The sequence below is a fragment of the Chlamydomonas reinhardtii genome, chromosome 2 (assembly GCF_000002595.2).
Source record: "Chlamydomonas reinhardtii strain CC-503 cw92 mt+ chromosome 2, whole genome shotgun sequence".
Classification (NCBI taxonomy): domain Eukaryota; kingdom Viridiplantae; phylum Chlorophyta; class Chlorophyceae; order Chlamydomonadales; family Chlamydomonadaceae; genus Chlamydomonas; species Chlamydomonas reinhardtii.
Window position 1 is genome coordinate 865,875 of NC_057005.1, and position 15,999 is coordinate 881,873.

Genomic DNA, 15,999 nt, shown 5'->3' on the forward strand with positions numbered 1-15,999 from the left:
AGTCTTGCGAAAATGACAGCGAGCCGCAGTGCTCACAACATGAGCAAAAGCCGCCGCCACAACCGTCAGCCATTTACTGTTACAATGACAAACCTATTTAGCTAGTGGACTTGGCACCACACGCCACGAAGACTCCAGAAGTCTGTTTTGGCGCGGACTTGTGCTCAGACTTGCGTGCAATACGTTCTACACTTGGGTATACGGCTGTATGAAGCAAAAACAATTACAACCAAGACGGATTGCGCGATCAGAACCAGACCCTGCCCACACAATGACACAATCACGCCCGCTTGCTCTATACGAGCCTGCGGTCCATGCAGCTCCCCAGCCTGCCCTCTAGCATGGCTTCCTACAGCTCTCTTACCTCCCACCGCCTTTCAACTGCTGTGCACCTTCCCCGACCGCCTGGCCTGCCCCATACTCAGGGCCGGGCGGAAACGCGTCCTCCTCCTCCCCACTCTCCTCCTCCCCACTCTCCTCCTCCTCCTCCTCCCCCTCTGCCCCCTGCTGCTGTGCCCCGCCCTCCGCGGCCTCCTGCCGCAGCTGCTCCGAGATAGCCGCCATGTGGGGCCGCACATCGGCGTCCTGCACACAGACACGTGGGCAAGTGAATACAGGCCCCTGGAGCGACGTGTACGAACACCGCGCGTCGACACCAGCCTCCGTAAAGCTGAACATGTAGAACCCAACTTATTTACGTTCTGGTCCTGGAAACCCACCGGGCAAAACGCTTCCCTCCAGCCTGCCTGCCTCGTCCCCCTACCCAACCCAGTCCCCCACCACGAAGCGCTCACCGCTGGCAGCCCCGCCACCAGCTGCAGCAGCAGGTCCCCCAGGCGCTGTAGCACCCGGCAACCGGGGTCCTCGTGTCGCCAGCACGGCAGTAGCAGCATGTTGCTCGACTCGCCTGCAGCCGGCCGGCCGGCAGCAGCATTAGCGGGCAATCAGTCGCAGCAGCGCAAGGGCGGGCAGAATACGGGCATGCGCGTACAAGACCACCAGCAAGTACAGGGCGGGTGGAGTACAATGATCCCTCAAACTCCTACCGCCGCTCTCGCGCAATCCGTACGCACCAGCACAGCAGCAAGCACCGCTGCCAATCAGCGACCCCCCCAGCCCCCCAACCGCCCTCTCTCACCCGGCAGTGCCTTGTACGCGTCGTCATCAACCAGCGCCAGGCGGTGCAGGCGGCCGAAGTAGCGGGCCAGCGGCTTCAGCGTGTCCCACGGGTCGCCGCCACCAGCCACGTGCGCTGCGCGCGCGGGCGTGCGTGTGTGTGTGTTAAAGAGCACAAGGAAAACGTTGCGCAAAGACAGTGTATGCGATGCAGCAAAGCGACGGTTTACGGATGTTACCTGAAGTTACCTCGCATACCTGCTGCGGTGAGCCGCCGGTCTTACCAACCGGAAATCGCGCAACCCCCGTGTGTGTGTGTGTGTGTGTGTGTGTGTGTGTGTGTGTGTGTGTGTGTGTGTTAAAGAGATGTGTGTGTGTGTGCGTGTGTGTGATGGGGGAGGGTTGTAAATATCAGCCCAAACTAATCCAACCAAGCTAAACTAGCGGAGCACAGGCAGAGGGGGAGTGGCAGTGTGAGCCATGGCAAGTTAGGGGAGTGGCTGTGTTGGCGGGTAGTTCATTCCAACTCCAAGGCACCCGGGGCCCAGGTTGGTGATAGAGGGCGGTGTATGGCGTGTTCATGATGAGGCATTCTACGTTCTGCGCTTTGGCTGGGCCACTGCAGCCCACCGCAGCAACACGCCAGTAGCCGTGCGCGCGCAGTCGGACCGGGCACACGGAAGCCGCGCCACTATGGCAGCAACAGAACGACAGCCCCGCCGGTGCAACGTGGCCGAGCGCATTGAGACACCGCTGTGACCACGCTCTGCACTGCGGCTCGGCTGTGCCTATGCGAACAGAGACGCCGGCCGATGCCCCCTAACCACCCGGCCACCCAAGCCTGCGTGCGCCCCACATGCAGCCGTCACACACCGTTGGGCACCGGCTCGGTGTGCTCCCGGTGCAGGATCAGTGCGCGTTCAAACACCTGCGGCACCGCCGCTGACGCGCCGCCGCCGCCGGCTGCCGCCAGCCCTCCCGTCGCCGCCGCTGCCGCATCTGCCTCCAGCAGCTGCAGGGCCGTGTTGACGGTGCGCGGAGTGGAGGAGGTGTAGATGCCCAACCTGGACAGGGCAGCCGGGGCAGGAGTGAGGAACACCAGCTTCGGTCGGTGGTGGGGCTGACTCCCGGACCTTCCCGCCAGAACCTGGTCACTCGGCAGCAATGCTCTTAAAAACGTTTCTAACTTACCTCTGCCTGTGATCCGGGTGGCCCTAGCAATGCTAGCAAACGCAGTGAACCCCAGACCCGCAGGCGGCCACACACGCGCGCGCCCCGCGCGCCCGCACCTGAAGTGCGGCTGCAGCCGCCGCAGCAGCTCTCCGGCGCCGGGGCGCAGTCTCGTGGTGCCGCTGGCCCGGCGCACGCTGGTGTGTGAGGTGAGGGTGCCGTTCAGGTCGAATAGAAGCACGGGTCGCGGGTCGGGCGTGATGCCGGGGTGGGCGGGCGTGTCGTAGGGCACGGTGGAGCTGTGCAGGGGTGCACGGGAAGGAGGAGAAGTCAGTACTTCGTTCGGACCCCAAAACCGGAATCAAGGGTCTACAGGCGAAGTCTATGAACGAAGCGGAAACATCACAGCAGCGAGCAGCATTGCAGAGGGTCATAACGTACCCGGAAGGAGTGTACGGGTACGCACCAGGAAAGAGGGTACGGGTTCGGGATGGGGTACACGCACTCGAATAGCATTCCCCGGATGGAACTCATCCAGGTCAGCATGGTGCATGTCACGACGCGGCACAGCGCAAGCAACACGCTGCTGCCGCCGGGCCCCTCACCTTGGGTTAGCAAATTGAGCCCTTAGTTCCGCCTCGATGGCTTTGTGACTGCCGCTGCGTGCGTCACCGCGGCCCCTGCCGCCCTGCCGACCGCGGCTGCCGCCGCCTCGCCCGTCAGACCCGCGGCCATTTGCATGGCCGTTTGCGTTCCTGCTGCTTTCCTGGCCGCTGCTGTGCAAGTCATTGCTACGGCCGTTGCTCTTACTGCTGTGCCCGCTCCCATGCTGGCTGCTTTGCACGCTGGCAAAAGCGGCGGCAGTGTGGCTGCCCTGACCGCTGTGCCCGCCGTAGCCAGCATAACCTCCGCGATCGCCCCAGAGTCCCCCGCGCCCGCCATAAGTTCCGCACTCTCCATAGCTCCCACGCCCGCCATAGCCTCCGCGCCTGCCGTAGCCGCTGCGCGGGTCGTACACGCCGTGCCCCTGACTCCATTGCTGTGGCGCCGGCTGGCCGTGCCAGCCGCTTCTGAGGTCCCCTCCTTGCCACCCGCCTCCGCTACCACCTCCACCTCCGCCATAGCTGTATTCCCCGCCACCTCCGCCTCCGGCCCCACTGTAGGCGGCTGCTCCTGCTACGCTGTTAAGGGCCGGTCGTCGACCTGCCGCCGGGTCTCCCGCCATCACCGCCGCGTCCGCCTCCGCCGCCAGTGCCTCAATCTGCACCTCCGCCTCCGTGCTGCTGTGCACCGTGATGACCCGCTGGAAGCCCTCTCCCGGTCGCACGTGCACAAAGTCCGCGGCGAACCTGCATTGGCGGCAAACAAGCACCGTGTGTACGGTACTGGTTGTAGCAGGCCTGGAAGCTATCGGGACAATATGGGGGGACGCACCCTCAGGCCCGGAGGCACTGCTGGGTCGCCGCTCTGTTTGATGAACACGAGCTCGAGGCCGCGTGAGCACCCGCCAGCCGCCAGCCGCCTTGCCACCCATGCGCCCTGCCACCCGGCCACCACGACAGCTGACAGCCCAGCCACGGCACCCGACGAGGTACAGCCTGAGAGGCCGCGCACCTGGAGATGACCTCGTCACAGTTGTGTGGTCCCAGGGTGGGGTGTTCGGTGCGCCCGCGTGCCCGCTCCCGGCACAGGTCAAGAGGCAACAATAGTTGAACGGCCTGGCGGCGAGCGGTGGCGTCAAAGGTTACCGTACGCCACATGTTAGCCCCATTGCTTGCGAAGTCACAATCATGGGAGAGATGTGGACGCCGGTGTCCCTTGCTGGCAGCACTACTGCCACTGTCGCTGCCTACCAACCACCATCTCCGCCCACCGGTAACCGCCTTCCTCCTGCAGGCCCCGCTCACCACCAACTGCATCGCCGGCCCCGACCGGCACGACCGCGCGAGTTGCACCCAGTGGCTTCGCTGTTGCTCATCAAAATTACACCTGTGTTGCGAGGGCGCCACGGTCAAGGCTGTTACTGTTGCATGTAACTGGGGCTGGCGCCGACAGAGCTACGCGACCGCCCCGCACGCCGTTATGTCTGGCCCCTTCGCCGGGGCCCTGCGCACCCGTGCCCACCTGTCCACCACCACGTTCCAGCCTTGTCGCAACGCCCGCACACACTCCTCCTCGCATGCGCGCCGGCTGCCCAGCTCGTCCTGGCTCACATGCCGCCAGTTGCCGCGCGCCACCAGGCGGCGGGCGAGGTAGGTCTTGCCTGCACAACGCGTGGGGCCGAGGCGCCGGGAGGCAGGCAGAGTGGGAAAGCAGGTCGGCGTGGGGCACGTCTGGGTTTCAGTAACAACACAGCGCCGCGTAGCGTTCTGTGCTGTCGAGTACGGTATTGCCTTGAGTGTATCTTTGACTTCGCGCCATCCAGGGGCTTGGGCGGCTCTTCGGCGGCCCCGCAGCTCACCCGCGCCGGGCAGGCCCACTAGTACGAGCAGCATTCGCGCAGGCCTCGTTGTTAACAGCTAGCAAGTCAACCAATGCATGGTTTAAAGCACAGGACTGAACTTTGTTTTGCAGCCAGATACTGACGCGGTAATCGTGCTTACAGGTTTATTTATGTAACTGTGTAACATACTAAGTGAGATACCTTGTTTCCACTGGTCCAATCTGACAGGGGCCCACTTGCTCTGTGAGCCTCTACGTTTCCGGGCGCATTACAGTAGCCCCTAGCAAACTCACCTTGAGCTGCAAAGCAACCAATTGCTTGAGTTACGAAGAATAGCTCTTAGGGGCGCTTTACTGACGTGTTTTTCGTCGAGGTTGTGTTGGACGGGCCTTCACCGGGCGCCTGCTTCGCGGCTTCTCCGCGATGAGCGGGGACGAGGGCGACGGTCGAGATGGCAACAGCAATGCGCGTGAGCAGGACAGGTTCCTGCCCATCGCCAACATCAGCAGAATTATGAAGAAGGCGCTCCCGAACAACGCGAAAATAGCCAAGGATGCAAAGGAGACGGTCCAGGAGTGCGTCTCGGAGTTCATTAGCTTCATCACGTCGGAGTAAGTGTCTGGGGGCCCCGCCGCTGTTTGGGGACACGGCCCCCGCCGTCGCCCCCGCCGTCAGGAGCCCTTGCCCAGCACGAAGCCATGCCTCACGCACAGCATGCATGGATGTGCAGCGTAAATGCATTCTATGCTGATATGGTTTGCACTATGTAGGGCTAGTGACAAGTGCCAGCGGGAGAAGCGGAAAACAATTAACGGCGACGACCTGCTGTGGGCCATGACGACGTTGGGCTTTGAGGAGTACCTGGAGCCGCTCAAACTCTACTTAGCCAAGTTCAGAGAGGTATGTGCTGTCTCCATGCAGCAATTGGCGCAACCGGTTAGCGGGGCTGCTCTAGGTGGGCCCAGTCTGGGGCAGACAGGGGCTGCTTTAGCTGGGCCCAGTCCGGGGCAGACAGGGTCTGTGATGCTGGGGTCGTAATGGATGCAGAGGCGGCGGCCGCGATAGGGCTGCGGGCGGTGTGAATGGCATGTGCCCACCATTCGTTGGCCGCAAGCAAACCGTTACACGGCTGACATTCTTCTCGTTTTTTCCCTTCCCCACGTGGACCCTTTGCAGGCTGAGGTGAGCTTGCGCTGTCAGGTCCTTTGTCTTACACGGCGCCGGTGGCTTGGTGCATGCAGGCTTGCGATGCCTAATGTCGAGGCTAGCTAGGGAGTCGTGGGTCATTATGGACTGATACCTTCTTGAGCAGGCAGAGCGTTGTGTATGACCAAGTCGTGCTAGAACAGCAGCCTAACAACCGCGGCTTGACGTGAGCATCCGCTTTTGATCCAGGCGGCGACATCCAATAAGCCAGGGGGCGGCTCAGGTGCCAACGCGGAGGCAAAGCGTGAGGCGGCCGCGGCGGCTGCGGCTGCGGCCGCAGCTGCGGCTGCAGTTTCGCAGCAACAGGCGGCGCAGCAGCAGATGGCGGCGCAGGTGAACGGCGGCGCACGAGGACGGGCGGGGGGGGGGGGGAGATGATGCACATGTCCTGAACGCCGGAAAGGAAGGACGTATTGTTGAGAATACAACATCTACCTGATCGACCTCTCGGATTGTTGCAAATGTGTGGTGTTTTTTTATCATGCGGCGACATGTTCCCTGTCATGCTTGCATTGTGGCCGGTGTTATCTCATCTGCTGTGATTTTTCCGTTAACACGTCCGCGCTACCGTATCTGTGTCTTGGTCTGCGCAGCTGCAAGCTGGCATGGCGTTCCCGGGGCTCATGCCGGCGCAGTTCCAGGTATGAACCTCCGCGTGAAGCTACCAATCTATCACAAGCTGTTTGGTTTGGGTGCACAGGGGCCCGGCCCTTCGCGCGCTAAGGGCACAAACGGCCGGTTGGCAGGCAGAGCGCCACGTCTGCCGGACTGCAGCATGCGGGCTGTGCCTCATCGGCTACCAGGACTGTATTAAAACGGAGTTGGCTTAATTCCTTCCCCTAACCTGACTTGGCTGCTTGCGCAGGGGCTACCGCCCGGCATGATTCCCGCTGGCTTCCCCGGACTGCCGCTGCCTCCGGGCGTGCCGGGCCTGATGATGCCAGGTGGCGTTGTGCCCAAGCAGGAGCCCCCCAAGTAGCGGGCTGCAATCTTACATTGGGCACTCTCGGGGCCGCATACGAACTCAATCGGATGTTGCTGGCACGCTGTTGTGCGCTGCTGCGGGGTCTGTGACAGCACTCAGTGGTTGTGGGAACTTGTTTCCGTGAGCACGTTGATCATTAGCTCACGTTTTGGACATCTCTGTAAACGGATTCCGCGTGGGAAGAGTTGTGATGACGTGTGTCCGGATGTTGCGAAGCTGGGGTGTGAAGGGCCGCGGCGATATGAGGGTGGATGGACGCGCGTTCCGCGTGAAGGGTTTGCACCCAACTGGTTGTCTTGGCCTTGTGTTACATTGAGCGAGACACTTGCGCAAGGCAACTTACTGTTCGGCATTAAAATTTTAACGAATCGGAAGGGACATGCGCGAGCTGTCTGTCTGTGGCTCTGTGCAAATCCATCGCGACCCAACGAGCGAGCTCCAAGCCAGGTCGGCAAGCCAACACACTACACCTACACCCTATATACATGGAAGTACATAAAGCTATGGGATTACCGTGAAACTGAGTCCTATCGCAAAGCCATTTTAAACCCTCTACCGCACCGCACCCTACAGTCCGCGGAATGTCCTGAGCAAATGGAAAACACCACATACATGTTTCAGCTGCGAAGGCAGCCTAGAAAGCCTGGCAGCGGAAGGCAGAGGCGTCCGCTGACGCTCCCGTTGACCAGGTGCGTTCCGCCAAGCGCTTCGCCTGAACCGACGTAGAATTGCTAAATGTGTGCAAATTCACACTATTGCAGTGCGTTGGGAGCTACTGGGGCGGGCATAAAGCGGAGGTCGCGGCTGCGCGCAAGCACCAAGCATGCGCTAACAACAGCAACAGACGACGCTGGTAAGCGATACATGATTTGGCTTTGTGACAAGGAGAACACATGTATAAAGCTCTTCGCACTATACACGCAGGCTGCCTGGTACCCGCAGGCCCGCCGGCCGTGGGCACAGCGTCGGCCCTAGGCCTGCACCCGCCGGCTCAGCCGCCCACCCAGTCACCGGTTGTGCGCGCCAAGAAGCAGCGGGTTGCTGAGATCCCGAAGCAGAAGCCAGCCACTGCTGCAGCTGCTAACAGCCCGGTGGCAGCGTTGGCACCAGCAGCGGCACACGGCGAGACGGTGGTGCACGCCTTCGACCCCACCGAAGGGCGCCAGCATCGCGTGCTGGTCATGGGCTTTTCGCAGGGCTCGCGCCGGCGCGCCCAGCCGCGAACGTTCACGCTGTCGTTCAAAGTCCCGCCGCCCCCCCGGTATCCAACGCCGGCGCCCAGCCCGGTGCCATCGGCTGCGCCCTCGCCGCTGGCAACGGCAAGCCGACTTGCGACACCCGCTCGTTCGCCAGCAGCCACCGTGTCCCTGTCGCCACTGACCGGCATGCGGGGCCGCATAAGCGCAGCAGCATCGCCGGGTGTGCGGGAGCCCCACCTGGACGACCTCGTGGCTCTGGCCTTCGAGGCGGCACACGCGGCGGAGGCCAGGAAGCAGGCGGAGATGCAGCGGCCCAGCGTCTCAGCAGCTGCTACGCCTGCACCTGGCCGGCTGCCGGCGGGGCCTGCCCCTGGGTTGCTGACTCAGGACACGCCTGCTCGGCTGCACGCCACGCCCATCGAGGGTGTGCCTGAGCGGCTGCTCCTGCCGCCGCTCACCAGCGACCGCCGGCGGAGATTTGGGAACCTGGAGGTGCGGTCAACGCCGGCAGCAGGCCAGCAGGTGCCAGGCACATCTGTGAAGGGCTTCACGCCCATCGAGGGTGTGCCGGAGCGCATGCCCGACCGCAGTGTGAAGCGGATGCGGTTAAGCGCGCCCTTTGCTCGACACCTTCCGCCTGTGCCGCCTAGCCTGCAGCAGGAGCGTGGTGATGGACAGGCTGCCGGCAAGGACGTGCCAGAGCCTTCGGAGCGGGCGGTGCCGGAGAACAACGGCACAGGCCAGAAGGCAGCATCGCCCAGCGGTGCGACCAGCCAGCTGGACAACCTTGCACAGCTCCAGCCGGCGGAGATCGCTGCAGCGGTGTCGGCTGTGGCGCGCGCGGCGCTAGAGCGTGTGCGTAACTTCCACGAGCGCCTCCAGCCGTGCTCGGCCAGCACGGAGCAGGAGGGATGCGCGGCGGCAGCAACCACGGACGTTGCGACATCCTCGCACACCTGCGTCTCGACGCCAGCCGGGCCGACCAGCTCCCTCACGAGCAACACACCCGCGGTCGTGAAGATGCACAACCTGGCTGCGGCTGCAGTGGATGCGGTGCAGCGGGCAGCCGAAGCCATGGGAGGGCCGCCCACCTGCCGGCCACGTCCATCGCTGCTCGCAGGGTTGCCACCCCGCCCGCCAGCGTCAGTTAGCGGCACACCGGTTGCTTCAGGCGGTCCTGCCGGGGCTGCAGGCGCGGCAGGCCCCGCGGCGGCGCAGCACCTCATGGAGGCGGCTGACGGCCAGGCTGGCATGGAGGACATCATCCACCGCGCGCCGGCCGGTACGCTCATCTTTCCCTCGCGGACGCCCTCCCCGATGGGTGGATTCCGGTGGCCGTCGACAACGCAAGGGCCCCTACCTCAGTTGGATCCAGGTACACACGACGTGTTTCCTCGTATCGAGCGTACAAGGGGTCCTGCACTGCGAGTGAACCTAACAACTTGGTTTCTCTTGTCTATGCAGGCGCTGTGCGTTCAGCGGGCATGGTGACGCCAACACTGGTGGCGGCGACAGCAGCAGCAGCGGCAGCGGTAGGCTCCACCTCATCACCGGCACTGGAGGAGCGGGTAGGCAGTGGCGAGCAAGCAGGCCCCAGCCGTCCCTCCGGCGCCCAGGCAGCTGGTATCGCTGCGGCCAAGGCAGCACCAGTCGCAGTCGCGGTGTCCTCGGCCAGTGCCAAGGCCAATGGCACCAGCCAGCAGGCGCAAGCTGCTGCGGGGGCTGTGGACGACGCCATGGAGGCTGGCTGGCAGGAGGATGCTGCAAATGACTTGGGCATGGACGAGGATATGGAGTATGATGATCAGGAGGAGGCGGAGGCAGGGGCAGAGCGACAAGAGGACGAGCAGGACGCCGATGCCGCACAAGAGGTTTTGGCGTTGCCTGAGGAGCCAGCGGCCCGCGGTAGCAGTGCCGAGCAGCGCTCCGCTGGCAGCAGCGGGGCACGGGCCAGCGGAAGTAGCAGCGGTGAGCGAAACCACAGCAGCGGCGCTGAGGGCGAGGCAGCCGCCCGGTCAGGGTCCGCTGCGCACTCTTTGCGTCATTCGGTGGAGGAGCACGTGAAGGAGCGCCGGTTTCTGCAGGGCCGCAAGAGCCTGGCAGGTAGGCCGCATACTCTCTTGCATATCGGGTGACTCAGGTGGTGGAAACCGGTGCGCATAGCTGGCGTTCTTGTCCTGGAAGTACCCGCAAGTACTGTTCATACTCAAACAACTTCGTCTGCGCACGTGCGCACCACAGGCAACGGTCTGACAGTGGATGAGGGCGGCACGCGCCGCAGCACACGCAGCCGGGTTCGGCCGCTGCAGTATTGGCGCGGCGAGGCCAAGACGTACAACCGCGCCCACAACAGTAAGGCAAAGCGTGTTCTTGCTGTAACCCTCGCAGTATGCCGCTTTCATGGCCCGTCGCCTCGTGAACCGGTGAGTGCTGATTCCGTTGGGCCCCACTTTCCTGTGCCTGCAGCCCTGCCCACCATCAAGGCCATCAAGATGCGCACACCCGAGCCCAAATGGCCGCGGCCAACAAGCGCACATGAGAAGGCGAAGCGGAAGGCTCGCACCAAGCAGGCCGCGGGCTTGGACGCCGAGGCTCAGGAGGCGTGATGCTCGCGTGGCTTTGGTGTGGGTTCGTTGCTGGTGGTGATCATGACACGCTTGACACCTTTTGCGTCTGCTGGCGTTGCCGACGACAGACTAGTCGTACAGTCCGATACGTTGGTGTGTACATACAGTGCTATGGACTAAGGTGGATGCGTGGTAAGATAAGACTTGGGTTGAGGACAGTAACAGACAGAAGCGCAGTGCCCGGACTACTTGACTGTCCAGCCCAACAGTTACATGTGGTTTGTGGCCTGGTGGGGCTCCCTTTGGCGCAACAGTGACTAAGTGGCAGATCGGCATCTGGTGTTGAGGTCGACGCAACATTTCCAGGACGACGGTACGGGGGCTGCGGCGCTCAGGGTCCACCTGCGTAACGCGCAAAGGAGTACGCCCGCTGTAAATGACCCATGGAGCATGCACACGCATGTGCGCTTGAACTCCGTACACCGATTTCCTGCGGGCACCTGGTGTATCTTATCCGCCGTTGACATGGTGCACCCCATGCACGCATGGTGGCAACGACGTTCATTCCACATTACACGGACCTGGGCCTTGCCAAACGCATATTGAAGCCCCTTCCACTCCGCTCGACCCCATCGCCTGCGCTACTTGACTTGCGCCCACTGCCACTAATTCGCATTCATTCCGTCGATAGCAACACCCGGGGCATGCACCCCCAGTCGACGCTGAAATTGACAGCGTGCTGCGTGACAATGCCGCTTACGCTCTGGACCTAGCATCTTTGCTTACCTAGCTGTACCCTAGTTACTTTGGCAAGGCGAGGCAAAGCTGCTGAACGATCGAGCGGCGAAGCCAAGCGAAGTTAGACCGGCTGACCTTTCCTAAGTCTGAAAGATGGCCGTATATATTGGATTCAAGGAAAAAGCTATCGAGTTTGCGAAGCAGGCGGTCACAGAGGACGAAGCGAACAACTACGAGAAGGCCCTGCAGCTGTACCTAGCGTCCCTGGAATACTTCAAGACGTACCTAAAGTATGAGAAGAACGAGAAATGCAGGGAGGCGGTCATGGCCAAGGTAAGCTGGGGCGGTAGGGTTCCATCGTGGAGAAGCTGTCGCGCCACGCGGGGCTGCTGGACTTACTTCCACGCTCGCCTGATGCGTTCTTTCAAATCCTCGTAGTTCAAGGAGTATCTGGCTCGCGCTGAATACCTGAAAGGCGTAAACGGGACCGAAAACGGAGGCAATAACGATAGTGGCACGGCCGCGGCACAGAAGGTCCGCAAGCCAGGGCAGGCCAAGGACGAGGTGAGTACGCCGCAGGCCGGCGACATGCTGGCACCATAGCCACAGTTCATGCGTAGCAGGTGTTGGGGGATAGCAGGCAGGGGTGCCACGACGGGAGGCGCGAAGCGGCAAAGGTCTCTTGTGGGATACCGTAGCAGCAACCTCACCAGGACAAAGTGGACGGTCGGGGTGCTGCTTCCTGCCATGCTGCCATAATCCCCCATCTTCAGGAGGACAACAAGGAGAAGGAGAAGCTCAAAGCAGGGCTTACGGGGGCAATCCTAACGGAGAAGCCCAACGTCAAGGTAAGCGGCACTGCATGGAGTGTTGCCCAAACTCATGTACTAGTATGGGTGCGGTTGATGCACGCTGCTAATGCCAGAGTCACCAACATCTACTATGTACCGCTAATTGTCTGGTGTATCCGGGAAATACGATGCACTTCATCACGGTGCGCTGCCACTGCACTGCTGTTTGCAGTGGGACGACGTGGCCGGGTTGGAGGGCGCCAAGGAGGCTCTGAAGGAGGCAGTGATCTTGCCAGTCAAGTTCCCGCAGTTCTTCACGGGTAAGCGGATTGACGACCATGAACAGAAGATAGTTCTGCGAGTACTTGCCTTGCGTGGCTCAGCTTCCCTGCTAAGGGTGCACGGGGTGCAGGGCAACTAAGGCAGAAGATAAGCGCACGCGGTGCAGAACATGGTGGTGCGGCTTGTGTGTGCACAGGCAAGCGGAAACCCTGGAGCGGCATTCTCTTGTACGGGCCGCCCGGTACCGGCAAGTCGTACCTTGCTAAGGCGGTGGCGACGGAGGCGGACTCGACCTTCTTCAGCGTCTCCTCGCAGGTGCGGGTCGGACAGAAGCCCACTCACACAGGCACAAGGGTTGGTTTATCACTCCGGGCTCTGGGCTACGGGGCTAGATATTGGTTTCGGGATGCCGTGAGATCTTGGACTGTCCTTACCATGCAATGTCGCTTCTTTAGGCACGGCCACATGTCGTGCCTGCGGGCTACCGACTCACTTGGGCGCCGCTGTCTTTCAACGCGTGCGCACGTCACCCATTGCAGGACCTGGTGTCCAAGTGGCTGGGTGAGAGCGAGAAGCTCGTGTCGCAGCTGTTTGTGTTAGCGCGAGAGAACGCGCCGTCCATTATCTTCATCGATGAGGTGCGCCGGTGGCGACTGTGGCGACTGTTGGTGCATGGGGTTGGCCCTGGGTAGGGCCAGGGCTCAGCCGTTGGCTGTGGCTCGGACCTAAACACTGGCCTAGGGAACGGCCCAGCGCTGTAGCGGCCTTGTCCCGTTATCTGCGCGCCTCAGGCGAAATGCAGGGCCCCAAGCGAGCTACGGTGCATTACCGCCACCGTGGGGGCATGGCCCCTCCCAACGTCCACGAATTTGCTCTCTCCACAAACAACCATCCGTCCTGACCCGCCATCCTCTGCTCCTGCTGATAGGTGGACTCGCTCTGCAGCACGCGAGGCGACAACGAGAGCGAGGCCGCCCGCCGCATCAAGACACAGCTCATGATTGAGATCAACGTGAGCAGAGCTAGCAATGGTGCTTTTCACCTGCCACCTCCTTGAACCGGACTTCTCAACTTGATGCACCACTCGCCTCGCGGCGAGGCTCTGCACTCACCTTGTGCGCTCCCACGCATACGTGCTGCCACCGTGTCGACCCGGTCCCCTTGTGCTTTCCTAACACGCTGTCACGTTGTTGCGTTGGACCGCAGGGCGTGGGCTCCAACAACAGCCGTGTGCTGGTGCTGGGCGCCACCAACCTGCCCTACAACCTGGACCAGGCCATCCGCCGCCGCTTCGACAAGCGCATCTACATCCCGCTGCCCGAGGAGCCGGCGCGAAGCCAGATGTTCAAGATCCACCTGGGCGATACGCCCAACAACCTCACGGGTAGGTGGTGGCGTGATTGCGGGGATGAGCGGCGCTGGCATGCAGCGGGATGCGGGCGCTGTGGCTTGTGGACAGTGCGGCGGCGAGAGGATACCGTAGCGCACACAGCACCGTGTGGCCATCTGAGTGAAGCTCTCAGTCTCGAATCCCACCTTCCTGGCTCCTGCTGTTGCAACCGCTGCTCCACTGCCCCAGACGACGACTACCGGGAGCTGGGCCGGCGCACGGAGGGCTTCAGCGGCAGTGACATCAACGTGGTGGTGAAGGACGTGCTCATGCAGCCCATCCGCTTGCTGCGGGAGGCCACGCACTTCAAGAAAGTGCGCGGGCCAGACGGAGGTGAGCCGGATGGATGTTACGAACTGCAGGGGCATCTGGCTGGCGGACGTACCGTGCATCACACAGACACGCCGCACAGCGTGTGAGAGATCGGCAGAATAATTCTGCGCTGTGCTCAAATGGTGGCAGTACATTAGTGTACCCTCCTATAGCATTATCATTGACTGCTGGCTGGCTGGCACCTGTTTGCGGCTTGCAGGCGAGGCGTGGGAGCCGTGCAGCCCCGGCGACCCGGGCGCGCAGGAGCTCAGCCTCAACTACTTCGCGGAGAAGAACTTGGCAGACAAGGTACGGACGGGCTTGGGGCAGGGACTGGATAGGTGGGGACCAGTAGCACGCAGGCGGGTGGGTTGTGCCTAATCAGCCTGAACACAGGCTTTGGACTTGAGAGCGTGCGATCCCTTTCACTGTGAGGGTGCAATGTGGCAGCCAACGATCCACGATAAGCTCGGCCCATATCATGACGCTTGCGCCCTGGTTAGTGCGTGCGCTGTGCGTGTGTCCTGCGGCCTAGACGTTTCCCGGCACTCCTGTGCCTAGGCTTGTGACGTTGAGGCACAGCGGTGGGGCTCTGGCGGGTTGAGGCTTGGCTAGGACTCACTGTGCGCGGAGTCACACGGACTTTGCCCGCGGGAGGGTTTGCAGCAAAGTCGGGGTTGGTGGAGTCAAGTTGGGCCCTGATAGCATGTGATGGCTCGGCGTCTTCGGGTGCTGGGACTGTCCCCTCTGTAACATCCGCATTCATATCATGTCTGAACGCAAACAGCTTACATGCCGGTACCACATGTCCCGCATTCTTCACCTGCAGGTGCTACCGCCGTGCATCACGATGCGCGACTTTGAGAAGGTGCTGCTGCGCGCGCGGCCCACGGTGGGCAAGGGCGACCTGGATGTGTTTGAGCGCTTCACGTCCGAGTTCGGCGAGGAGGCGTCGTGAGGGGAGGTGGGGCATGTTGAGGGGTTGACAGGATTGCTGCGTTCATGAGGATGTTGGAAACAGGGTGCGGCGCCGTTTGGAAAGAGGACGTGCAGTATGGGCTGGACGGCATGGGTATGCCGTAGCTCGGAAGGGCTGGCATGGTGCATTGCGGTGGGCAGCCTGGCTGCGCTTGGGAACGGACAAGTTTGGAAGCAGGGTCTCACAACCTTTGTGCTACGAGCCTATGTGACATGGGTAATTAGGCTACAGCGCTCAGAGAAGCGCACCAGGTTGATGTCCTTGGGCACGACTCAACCAACTGCTTGGCTCTGAACGCGTATGCGCATAGCCTCTGTGGTTATACCGTACATGGTTATGCCATTCGTTAGTGCACGCACCAGCCGGCGTAAGAGCCCTTGCGCAGCTCGAGTCTCGAGAGACCTGACTACCTGAGTGACTACGTGAGGCATCCAGGGGGCGACGGGCCGCGGTGCGAAGGGGTGCGACGTGTGTGCGTCGTGCATGGTGTACCCGACACATTGAAAGTTCCCTTTCTGCCTAGGTTTGTTACACAAGTTATATTGATACCCCTTGATACGTTCGATATTCTGACGCAACGCTAAACGATAGGAACGCCAACGTGAGAGTGAGCTTCAGTCGGACTTCCGTTCCTCTGCCGATTGTGAATTCTTTGGCATTTGGTCACATGATGTATCTTGTTATAGAGATTTACCTATAAGTCGCCTTGGCGTGCGAGCGGCCAAGGCGTCGCGGACATGGGCAACCGGACACAACAAGCGCGCGGTACGTTTGTGTAAGCAAGCAATAAATACATGCTGCTGATCCGTATGAGCCACTTT

The 15,999-nt window shown here is 61.8% G+C and overlaps 4 protein-coding genes across 4 annotated transcripts; 3 read left to right on the plus strand and 1 right to left on the minus strand.

Moving 5' to 3' along the window:
* Positions 1 to 67: 67 nt before the first annotated feature.
* On the minus strand, positions 68 to 4,823 carry CHLRE_02g079150v5 (uncharacterized protein). The gene is made up of 10 exons (XM_043059212.1): positions 4,748 to 4,823; positions 4,411 to 4,549; positions 4,194 to 4,275; positions 3,901 to 4,004; positions 2,892 to 3,635; positions 2,406 to 2,585; positions 1,990 to 2,180; positions 1,139 to 1,252; positions 795 to 907; positions 68 to 585 (listed from the first exon to the last, which is right to left on the minus strand). Exons 1-10 carry the CDS (start codon positions 4,779 to 4,781, stop codon positions 361 to 363), a joined length of 1,926 nt encoding a protein of 641 aa, XP_042926846.1. The 5' UTR covers positions 4,782 to 4,823; the 3' UTR covers positions 68 to 360.
* A 100-nt stretch (positions 4,824 to 4,923) lies between these two features.
* Positions 4,924 to 7,298, plus strand: CHLRE_02g079200v5 (uncharacterized protein). Its single transcript, XM_001701616.2, has 6 exons — positions 4,924 to 5,340; positions 5,500 to 5,629; positions 5,906 to 5,911; positions 6,125 to 6,268; positions 6,529 to 6,576; positions 6,801 to 7,298. Exons 1-6 carry the CDS (start codon positions 5,153 to 5,155, stop codon positions 6,912 to 6,914), a joined length of 630 nt encoding a protein of 209 aa, XP_001701668.2. The 5' UTR covers positions 4,924 to 5,152; the 3' UTR covers positions 6,915 to 7,298.
* Positions 7,299 to 7,433: 135 nt separating this feature from the next.
* Positions 7,434 to 11,134, plus strand: CHLRE_02g079250v5 (uncharacterized protein). The gene is made up of 6 exons (XM_043059213.1): positions 7,434 to 7,609; positions 7,682 to 7,773; positions 7,845 to 9,494; positions 9,584 to 10,222; positions 10,361 to 10,471; positions 10,586 to 11,134. The coding sequence occupies exons 1-6, from the start codon at positions 7,515 to 7,517 to the stop codon at positions 10,723 to 10,725; spliced, it is 2,727 nt and encodes a 908-aa protein (XP_042926847.1). The 5' UTR covers positions 7,434 to 7,514; the 3' UTR covers positions 10,726 to 11,134.
* A 139-nt stretch (positions 11,135 to 11,273) lies between these two features.
* On the plus strand, positions 11,274 to 15,969 carry CHLRE_02g079300v5 (uncharacterized protein). Its single transcript, XM_001701618.2, has 11 exons — positions 11,274 to 11,757; positions 11,863 to 11,988; positions 12,198 to 12,272; positions 12,448 to 12,535; positions 12,694 to 12,812; positions 13,037 to 13,135; positions 13,426 to 13,509; positions 13,704 to 13,881; positions 14,077 to 14,220; positions 14,420 to 14,508; positions 15,029 to 15,969. The coding sequence occupies exons 1-11, from the start codon at positions 11,578 to 11,580 to the stop codon at positions 15,155 to 15,157; spliced, it is 1,311 nt and encodes a 436-aa protein (XP_001701670.1). The 5' UTR covers positions 11,274 to 11,577; the 3' UTR covers positions 15,158 to 15,969.
* The last annotated feature ends 30 nt before the right edge of the window (positions 15,970 to 15,999 follow it).

Excerpts from the sequence above, each read along its gene's own strand:
- CHLRE_02g079250v5 (XM_043059213.1), top strand. The coding sequence starts at position 7,515 with ATGGAAAACACCACATACATGTTTCAGCTGCGAAGGCAGCCTAGAAAG. Across the intron at positions 10,223-10,360 it reads GGGCCGCAAGAGCCTGGCAG|GCAACGGTCTGACAGTGGAT; the intron begins GTAGGCCGCATA and ends TGCGCACCACAG. Across the intron at positions 10,472-10,585 it reads GTACAACCGCGCCCACAACA|CCCTGCCCACCATCAAGGCC; the intron begins GTAAGGCAAAGC and ends CTGTGCCTGCAG.
- CHLRE_02g079200v5 (XM_001701616.2), top strand. The coding sequence starts at position 5,153 with ATGAGCGGGGACGAGGGCGACGGTCGAGATGGCAACAGCAATGCGCGT. Across the intron at positions 5,341-5,499 it reads ATTAGCTTCATCACGTCGGA|GGCTAGTGACAAGTGCCAGC; the intron begins GTAAGTGTCTGG and ends TGCACTATGTAG. Across the intron at positions 6,269-6,528 it reads AGCAGCAGATGGCGGCGCAG|CTGCAAGCTGGCATGGCGTT; the intron begins GTGAACGGCGGC and ends TGGTCTGCGCAG.
- CHLRE_02g079150v5 (XM_043059212.1), bottom strand. The coding sequence starts at position 4,781 with ATGCTGCTCGTACTAGTGGGCCTGCCCGGCGCGG. Across the intron at positions 4,005-4,193 it reads GGCCGGCGATGCAGTTGGTG|GCCGTTCAACTATTGTTGCC; the intron begins GTGAGCGGGGCC and ends GCTCGCCGCCAG. Across the intron at positions 2,586-2,891 it reads GCTCAATTTGCTAACCCAAG|CTCCACCGTGCCCTACGACA; the intron begins GTGAGGGGCCCG and ends ACCCCTGCACAG.
- CHLRE_02g079300v5 (XM_001701618.2), top strand. The coding sequence starts at position 11,578 with ATGGCCGTATATATTGGATTCAAGGAAAAAGCTATCGAGTTTGCGAAG. Across the intron at positions 11,989-12,197 it reads CAGGGCAGGCCAAGGACGAG|GAGGACAACAAGGAGAAGGA; the intron begins GTGAGTACGCCG and ends CCCCATCTTCAG. Across the intron at positions 12,536-12,693 it reads GTTCCCGCAGTTCTTCACGG|GCAAGCGGAAACCCTGGAGC; the intron begins GTAAGCGGATTG and ends GTGTGTGCACAG.